This window comes from Pseudonaja textilis, chromosome Z (genome assembly GCF_049901715.1).
Source record: "Pseudonaja textilis isolate UNSWEBS1 chromosome Z, rPseTex1.2, whole genome shotgun sequence".
Classification (NCBI taxonomy): domain Eukaryota; kingdom Metazoa; phylum Chordata; class Lepidosauria; order Squamata; family Elapidae; genus Pseudonaja; species Pseudonaja textilis.
Genome location: NC_142008.1, coordinates 116,334,294 through 116,344,105, shown reverse-complemented (window position 1 = coordinate 116,344,105; position 9,812 = coordinate 116,334,294). Strand labels below are relative to the sequence as shown.

At 41.2% G+C, this 9,812-nt stretch overlaps 1 protein-coding gene across 1 annotated transcript in view; it reads left to right on the top strand.

The window, feature by feature from the left end:
• LOC113448758 (uncharacterized) overlaps positions 1 to 9,144 on the top strand; it is a 42,601-nt gene extending 33,457 nt beyond the window's left edge. Inside the window, exons 10-14 of the mRNA XM_026719533.2 lie at positions 1 to 134; positions 1,072 to 1,401; positions 3,893 to 4,207; positions 5,296 to 5,465; positions 7,447 to 9,144. The exon at positions 1 to 134 is cut by the window's left edge and continues 175 nt beyond it. Coding sequence (XP_026575318.2) covers positions 1 to 134; positions 1,072 to 1,401; positions 3,893 to 4,207; positions 5,296 to 5,465; positions 7,447 to 7,455 — 958 coding nt within the window. The 3' untranslated portion in view covers positions 7,456 to 9,144. The remainder of the gene's footprint in view (positions 135 to 1,071; positions 1,402 to 3,892; positions 4,208 to 5,295; positions 5,466 to 7,446) is intronic.
• Positions 9,145 to 9,812: the final 668 nt, after the last annotated feature.

The window sequence follows — 9,812 nt, the reverse complement described above, 5'->3', positions numbered from 1 at the left end:
TCTTGATGGGACATTCCAGAAGGACTGTAGTTTGACCATCAGTGGAGAAGATTGGCACAATCCACAAACATACACATGCACCGTAAATCATCGTGAAACCAACTTTGTGATTAAGAAAGATGTGCATTCCTCTGGTAAGTTGTACTTTGTACCAGTGGTGGGATTCAAAAATTTTTACTATCGGTTCTGTGCGCATGGCTTGGTGGGTGTGTTGTGGCTTGGTGGGTATGGTAGGCATGGCAAGTGAAGGATACTGCAAAATCCCCATTCCCTCCCCACCCCACTAACCTGCTTTCCAGTTCCATTCTCCTATGCAGAGCAACAAAAGAAGACCCAGCAGATCGGCTGGGACTCGGGAGGCAGGGAATAGATGGGGGTGGGGCCAGTCAGAGGTGGTATTTGCTGGTTGTCTGAACGACTCAAAAGTTCCACTACTGGTTCTCCAGAATTGGTCAGAACCTGCTGAATACCACCTCTGCTTTGTACGCTTAAATTGAAAACAAAAGAAACAGTGGATCTGATCTATCTGCAAAGTGCTTTTACTAGTGAGTGAATAGCCACAATTCTTGAGCCTCATTATAGTTCACTTCACTTTCCAAATCAGTGGCCTTGACTTTTAGTCTGCCAAGTCCCAATAATGATTGCTTCATTATTAATACGTTTCCTAACAGAAATGTTATGCTTTTAGTGATTTGCATAGCCAAAATACATTAAGGGTATGGGTCTAGGACAACTCGTCATGGCCAACTGGCCATAGTCAACTCATTTTGGGACAATTCAGTGTGGATCCATTTTCCAAGGTTGATTCCATACATCCTTCATCTTGCCTGTCTCCAAGTAGAAGGACCTGCATTATTATTATTTTTTGAAACAGAACAAAGTTATTTGTTCCTCCTTCATCAGCCCTAGCATCCAGATGTTAGACTAATTTTATTTATATTTCCCAGGCTAATCACAAGAAGGAGAAGCTGGTTTTGAAGTTGTCATTCCAATATATCCCCTTTAGGAAGGAGGTGAGGTAGGAACAGGAAAGTAGCCATCAAAGTAATTCATGCAACATTGCTTTTGAAGGAATAGTGACATCTCCAAGCAGTATGGAAGTGATCAAGATGCAGTTGCCATCCTTTGAAGAGCTCTTCACAAACAGAAGTGCAACTCTAACCTGCATGATGTCTCTCACGAATACCAGTGCCAATGCAACCTTCAGCTGGACCATGGATGGCAAGCCGGCCAACAATAATTCAGTGACAAATGAAGTCTTCCAAGAAACCAACTACACTTCTTTGATGTATGGCCAATTGCAGGTGAAACTGAGTGAATGGATCAACACCACTCAATTCGCTTGTAGCATCCAGAGTGGCCAAGGAGAAATGGAGATGAAGCATTTTGACCGAAGGAATGGTAAGGACTCAGTGATAGGATTCAACCAGTGGTAGGATTCAACCAGTGTAACAATTGGTTTAGTGAGCCGGCACTTTGCTTGCAAAACCAGGAATCTTCAGCTCTAAAACTTACCCTCTACTGCAGCCCTAGTGAGTAAAACAGCTGAGGCACGGCAATCCACTGTGCTGTGTGAATCAACTGAGCTTCAAAACACAGAAATATAGGACAGGCTAGCACGGGAGCAGATGGGCGGGACCAACTGATCACCGGAAATACTAATTCACTCAAACCGGTCCATACCAGCTGAATCCCACCCCTGTAAGGACTCCTATAAAGAGCTGGCAAGCAAATGATACAGAAGAAGGATTCTAAGTACAAGGAGATTGGGAAGTAGTTCAATTCAACCTTATTCTGAACTAATCCTGGTAGTAGCTATCATTAGAGCAGTCTTATTTCTCAACAGCAGAATTGTGGCAATGTTTTATTTATTTACTTGTTTGTTTGTTTATTCATTTTAGAAAATGTATATTGCCACCTAGACACACATGGCAACTTAAGGCGGCTTACAGGAATATAAAAATCTCACATATAAAACACTAAAACTAATAAAAGAATAATAATCTCATCATAAATGACTAAAAAATGTAATAATTTCCCACCCGCACCCACCCCAAACCCGGCAACAACACATCACACAAGCCTTTTCATGGGCTCCATCCTGCTCTGAGTTCCCCAGGCTTGGTGGCAGAACCAGGCCTCCAGCCTCTTCCAGAAGAGTGTTAGAGTGGGGGCCAGTCTAATTCCAGAGAGAGAGGGAGCCACCATGGGGAAGGCCCTTCTTCTGAGTCCCATCAGGTGTATCTCCCTAGGGGATGGGACCTGCAACATTCCTTGCCTCCCCGCTCTCATGGGTCAGGTAGATGTGACCAGCAAGAGTCAGTTCCTTAGATAACCTGGTCCCAAGCTATGAAGGGCTTCAAAGGTGACAGCCCACAACTTGACAATCTTAGTGGTATGTTTACAACAGAGCCAGTTTGGCCTAGTGATTGAGGTGCTAGTTTGGAAACTGGAAGACAGTGAGTTCTAGTCCCACCTTATGCATAAAAGCAGGCTGGGTGACTTTGGGCCAATCACCAGGAGACTGTGAGTTCTAGACCCATATTTGGCATGAAAACCACACTGGTGACTTTGAGCCAATCAGCAGGAGTCTGTGAGTTCCCACATTAGGTATGAAAGTTGGGTGGGTGATATAGGGCTAGTGCAGGGCTTTCAATCTCCTGGCCTGTGGGCCAGATACATCACACGCTGGCCATGCCCAGTTTAGCAAAGGGGGAAAGCATCCCAATATGCCTCTATGATGATATGACACCCATGGAATAGTCCCCAACCCACCTCACAGGTCTGTTTTCAGGAAAAGAAGAGAAAGAAGGAACCTATGTATGTTTCTCCACTTAAGTTACTTATAAAGTAATCAAGGCGGGATAAAAAAAAATCCAATAAATAAATAATGTTGATGGCCTTTAACTTAGGAATGTTGAAGATTACTTGAAAAGTGAGCAGCGTAATGGCCTAGTGCTGGAGACACTTGGGAGGCTGAGAGTTCAATCCTAAGTAGCGGCAGATATTTCTCTACTAGGGTTGAAAGAAATAAAATATCTGCTGTGAACTCTTTGTGGCATCAGGACAGTAAATGCTCAGCTCCTTCCAGTCTACCCCAAATTAAGGGATAACAAGGGTCATAAAAAAGGAGTTTTATCCTTACATGAAAGAAAATTAAAATAGTAGTTTTGAGGGCAGGGAGTTTTGAGAAGGAAAAACAACCCTTCTTTTCTGACCAAGGCTGCACAAAATCATGAAGCAGACTCCTCATCCTGACAAAACCCCTTTCTATTAGGCGAATGTGGATTCCTATCATTCACATTCAGCAAAGTCCCAACAAACAGTCTTTCAAGGGTGATTTACAACCACAGACCTTTATCAGGCTTGGAAAGTTGCCAGGCCAATAGTTTCCAAGTGCAACGCTATACCAGAAAATACTTGGCAAAGAGTCAGGAACAGATCTTCACCCTAATTAAATGAACTGATTATCTCCTGCAAACACCACTCTCCTTTCACTCCTCTTTATTCCCTATGGGAGGGGCCATTCACCTGTGCCTTTACTCCCGAGTCAACCCTTGTTCCTTAACTGTTCCCTTCTCCTGACAGCTCTGCACATATGCACACTGGGAACAGGCTCCAGCTGTTCTTCTGCCCCACTTATCTCTGACTCCAAAGGCAGTTGATAACTGTCAGACGGCCCTGACCCCATTTCTGCTCCAATACAGAGCTTTCTGCAGACTCCAGGACTGGCCCATGTTTCCCCTCAACATCCTCACTGTCCAAATCTGCCACCAGCCCCACTGGCTACTGGTGGGCCACAACACCTTCTCGATACAGCTAAGGATACAATTATGATAGAGCCCAGCACATTTTCTTTCTCAACCATGTTGTCTTGTCTTTGTTAATCCAGGGACTATGAGACCCCCCAAAGTGGATCTCCAGCGTCAATCATCCAGTGAAGACTTCAATGTAACCCTACTGTGCATAGCGAAAGATTTCTATCCAGATGAAATCTTTCTGAAGTGGGAAGAAGAGAACCAAGAAATTTCCTTCAAGGGTTACGACACCCATGGCATGAAGTGTGACCATGAGAAACAAACGTGCTCCTTGCTAAGCATGCTCGAAGTCCCCACAAGCAAATGGATGATGGGAGCCTCCTACAGATGCCTTGTAGCTCACGTCTCTTCTGAAAACATAATCGATAGAACAACTAATTTCTTAACTGGTAAAAAAAATCAATGCCCCAATTGTGGCGCTCTTGTTATAATGCACCTTTTATGTATCTTTCCATGTTACATTAAAACAATATGCACGAATTTGATGTTTCTTTCTTTCTTCTTCGATTGGCACCTGGTTTACACCAAAAAGAGCCACAATTTAAGCCAATGCAACACTCCAAAGATGCTATCTAAGGGCAATGAAGTTTTTTTTTAATGTGGCCAATATATTCCCACAGATATCCATTTGACATGCATTTGATGCTTTCCTCCAAAAAAAACCAAACAAAGCTTTTTTACTTATGTTTGAACATGACTTTTGACCCTAATTATTTCTCCTTGCTGGTTTAAAGACTGATTCAGTACTGAATTTTATGCTTTGGGGGATGAGGATTTTATAGTTGTTTCTCTAGGCATGATGCACTTTTATCTTGCTTTAAATCTGCTTTGATTATTTTATACTTTGGGGAGGGGGGGTCATTTTTGTAATTCACTCTCAACCTTTGGTTTTTGGTGGTGTGAAATATCATAATCACAGGTAATCCTCCACTTATGAATGGTCACTTAGCAACTGTTTGAAGTTAGGGTGGACCCCACAAAAGCTACTTATGACCTGATTCTGAAATTCAGATGGCCAACTCTGATGTGGTCATGTGATTGCATTTGAAATGTTCCACAACCAGCCAACGCTTACAGATGTTTGCAGCACCCTGAGGTCATGTGGTCACAATTTACATCATTTTTGCCAGAAATCATCATTTACTTCTGGGTTTCAGCAAAAAATAACAATAGTTTTGTTTAACAATTGCCACATTTGCTGAATAACCATGGCATTTGCTTAACAACAGCCACAAAACAATAGTTGTAAAATCAAGTTGGATGAATAATGACCCATTCTGCAATAATCGTGGCTTACAACAGTAATTGCCAGGTTCCATAATGGATGTAAGTCAAGGACTACGCATACAGATGTTAAATAAATGATCAGATAGAAATTGATAGTGCCCCTCTCCCTCAAATGTTTTCTCTTGGCTTTTCTTCCTTTACTTTTCAGAGCCATCTTTCTAATTTGATTTTTTTCCACTCCATTCTTCAGATTCCTGGGATTGTACCCTCATGGGAGCAGCTTTCTGTGACATTCGCAATGAAAATGAAGATGAATACAGTGAGCTGGAAGAAGCCAACGGTGTCTGGAATAAAGTTTTCACCTTCATTATTCTCTTTATTGTGGCCATATTTTATGGCGGCCTTGTCACTTTCATCAAGGTAAAAAGGAAATCAATTCAAAGCATAGAAATAGATTATTGCCATCTCTTTCTTTCTCAATTTCCTATAAACTAAATGAGTAGCTACCCATTGCAGCACAGAATCATGGCAGAAGCAACAAATATGATTAGGGGGCTGGAGGCTAGAACATAGGGAGGAATTGGGTATGCCTAGTCTTATGAAACGTAGGACTAGGATGACATTATAGCAATATTCTAATATTTTTAACAGATTAACAGAGTTGGAAAGGACCTTGTAGGTCATGTAGTCCAACCCACCACCCAAGCAGGAGACCTTACATAATTTCTGACAAATGGCAGTCCAGTCTCTTCTTGAAAGTTCCCACAATTTCTGAGGGCAACTTTTGTTCCATTAGTTGATTGTTTCTCACTGTCAGAAAATTTCTCCTTATTTCTAGGTTGAATCTTTCCTTGATCAGTTTCCATCCATTATTCCTTGTCTGACCTTCAGGTGCCTTGGATAATATTTTGGCCCCTTCCATTCTGTGGCAGCCCCTCAAATCTTGGAACACTGTTATCATGTGTCCCCTGTGTCCACTAGACTAGCCATGCCCAGTTCCTGTAACTGTTCTTCATATCTTTTAGTCTCCAGTCCCTTCATCATCCTGGTTGCTCTTCTCTGCACTTTTTCTAAAGTCTCAGCATCTTTTTATAGTGTGCTGACTAAAACTGGATGCAGTACTCTAGGTGTGGTCTTACTAAGGCTATATAGAGTGGCATTAGTACCTCATATTTAAGGGGCTGCCACAAAGGAGAGAGGAGTTAACTGATTATCCAAAGCACCAGAATGTGACACAAGAAACAGTGGATATCCCAAAGGTACTTTTTTCCAATAGATATTTCCATAGACATTAAGCAATGGATGGAAACTAACCAAGGAGAAAAGCAACCTAAAACTAAGGAGAAATTTCTTAACAATGAGAACAATCAAACAATAGAATCATTTGTATTCAGAAGTTTTGGTGTTCCATCACTGGAGTCTTTGAAGAAGAGACTGGGAACCATTGGTCTGATATAATATATCATCTCCTGCTTGAGCAGGGGGCTGGACTAGAAGACCTCCAAAGTCCCTTCCAACTCTGATGATCTTCTGTGTTCAGTTCTAATCATCCCAGGTTAAGGAATCTGGGTCCTCATTTGGTTTCTCCCAGTGCTTATTGGAAGTCAACTGAGAAAGTCACATGGTGATCACATGATGTTGTAACCATCATAAACATATGCTGGTTGCCAAGCACCCCAATTTTGATCTCTTGACCGTAAGGATGCTGCTATGGTTGTAAGTGCAAGAACCAGTTGTCAGGTTTTTTTCAGTGACATTGCAATTTCAAATGTCACTAAACGAACAGTTCTAAGTTAAGAAGTGTGTATATAACATTTGTCCTAAGTTCATGCAGGTAGTTAAGACATGAAAATGGTAATAAGCTAGATATCCTAGAGCAGGGGTGTCAAACTCAAGGCCCATGGGCTGGATCCAGTCCATGAGTTGCTTTGATCTGGCCTGCAGGGCTACTCTGGAAACAGTGAAAGACAGTGCCTCTACCAGCAGAAATGGAGATTGGGATCGTGCTTGGCCCTCCCAGGCTCTGTTTTGGCCATGACTGCCTCCTGCAGCCTTCTTCCAGCAAACACAGAGCTCTGTTTTCACTGGAGAAGGCTGCAGGAGACCTTCATGGCCAAAAATGGAACCTGGGCAGGCCATGGGTTGCATCCTTGGGTTCCATTTTTGCTGGCAGAGGGCTGCAGGAGGCTGTCATAGCCAAAAACAGAGCTTTGTTGATTATATGCTGTGTACTGTCAAACTGGCCATACACCCCTTCAAGTTTAAACACAACCATGATGCAGCCCTCAATGAAATTGAGTTTGACACCCATGTCCAAGAGGCATACACCAAGTCAATTATTTAACATTGTGTTGTTGATTTAATCCTCCACCCACCCACCCCTCTCTTTCTCTTTTCACAGGTGAAATAACCATCATCCCTTTCCTATCAATGAAGCACACAGTCAAATGAGACCCCATCTTTTCCCCTTCATCATCCATTTCTCTCGCCCATCCTTCATGACAACTGTTTTAAGCTACACTGTTTTAAATGTCACAAAAAAAACCTATCTACTTTCACCTGACCCTGTCTCTACTTCTGCAGCCTTAACAATAACAGGAAGAAACCAGTTGGTTTTCTACATGGAAGAAAAAAGGCTCTAGGAAAGGAAAGAAATTTAATATCTTTATCCAAACCTTCACAAATTCTAAGGAACTCATTAAGGGTACACAAACACCAAATTGTTATCCTGTCCCCTTACATCTCAAAGGGAAAATGTTAAAAGAGCAAAGAGAAATATTGTGCACTTTTCAAGCCAAACCACCTGTGGATCATGATTAATTTACTGGCATGGCACATTGCAAGACGTGATGGATCCCCTGGCATGCTAAAATCCCTTTTCAAGAATGACCCTGTTTTTATTTTTCAAGAAAAGAGGGCAAAGGAAAACCCTTTCCCCCACTTCCAATACTTAACTTACCAACTTATTTTTCAGTATCAGTTTTGTTCTCTTTTTTGTGTGTGTAGCCAGAGGTGGTATTCAACCAGTTCGGACCAGTTTTGAAATACCAGTCATGGAGATTTTGAGCAGTTCAGAGAACTGGCAAATGCAACCTCTGGGCGGCCCTGCCCTCCTGCCTCCCCCGTTCCCTGGTCTATATTCCCTTGTTTTTTTAGCTCAGCCGATTAACATGGCAGAGCAGATTGCTGCGCCTCAGCTGAGCTAAAAAACAGCTCAGCTCACCAGCTGAGTCTTTAAGTGGTCTTTGAGGTGGTGTTTGAGTGCTGCACATGCGCTCAAAGTGCGTTCTCATAGAACCGATAGGAAAAGATTTGGAATCCCACCACTGTGTTTAGTCCTCTAGTGCTAAACAGCTGGTCACCTTTTTCTTTAAAGTCAATTTAATTAACTACTTCATTTACTTCAAATTGGGGCCAGAAAGTTTCTTAGTCCAATGTAAAAAATAGCAAACTGCTTCTATAGCAGGGGTTCCCAACCTTTTCTATATCCCTCATCCCTAGAACGCTTCTGATATATTCTCACACCCCTTACAAAAGAAAATAATTATATGCATATAATTATTCATATACACTATAATTTTGAAAATTCTCAACCCAAGCTTCTGTACCCGCTGGAATATTATCTTGCAACCCCGGTTGGGAACCCCGTTCTAGAGTCCAAAATCAACGGTTGTTTTGTTTGAAAGTAGAGGTATCCAGAAACATGTGTTGTATGTTCCTTAATTAAGATTATGTATAGATATTATTGTGAGGTAACATAAATGAGCATTAATCTTTTTTTTTTCAGTTTATGAAACTGAATAACACTGCCTTGGCAATTGCATTTATTTTTTCCTATTAGCACTAAAGTTTGCCCTTTTGTGCGATATAAACTGTATTAAAATAGTTTTTTATTGCATTTCATTATATTGTACTAAGTTTTATGCTGTATACTGTACTATTCTTAAGATCATTGCTTATTTTTTCTGCATTTTTTTTTAACTTCGATAGTTGCACTGAATCTGACTATATTATTTTTCTTGTTCCCCATCATATAATTTTCTCATTAAGTGGAATTAGTCTGTAAAAATGTTGCTACTACATAAAGTTTCTCTTTCTGTATATTATTCTTTGTCTCTATCTTTTTTTAAAGGGGGGGTTGGAGGGACTGCCGTAAGTATTGATTTTACATCCAGTGGGAGTTAACTCAAGTCATCAAAATCAAATTGATGGCATTTATTAATAACAGCCAGTTGGGTGTAGTGATTGGATCAGATAAGAAACTGGAGTAGTGGGAGTTCTAGTTCCACTTTGGGAACAAAATCGCATGTCCTTGAGCCAGTCACTTTCCCTTATCCCTAGAAAGGAGGCAATGGCAAGTCACCACTGAAAAACCTTGCCAATAAAATTGCAGGGACTTGTCTTCAAGAATCAGATGTGATTAAATAGAAGCAGGGGAAACCTTATACATAAAAAGTCACAAATTTATAGCCTAAGTACTGATGGTGGGAATGTTTACAAGAAAGAAGAGAAATAAACTTTAAAAACAGGATGGAGATCAATAACAAATGTTCCCAGGTACAGATGTTTTCAAGTTTTGACTCTAGAGTGTTCAGAAATTAGAGAAGTTGTAAATTTCAGCACAATACTTTCCTAAATAGCAATAGCACTTAGATTTATATAGTGATTTACAACTCTCTCTAAATGGTTTACGGAGTCAGCATATTGCCCTCAACAATCTGGGTCCTCATTTGATCAACCTCAGGATAGTTTATTCAATTGTGCCTC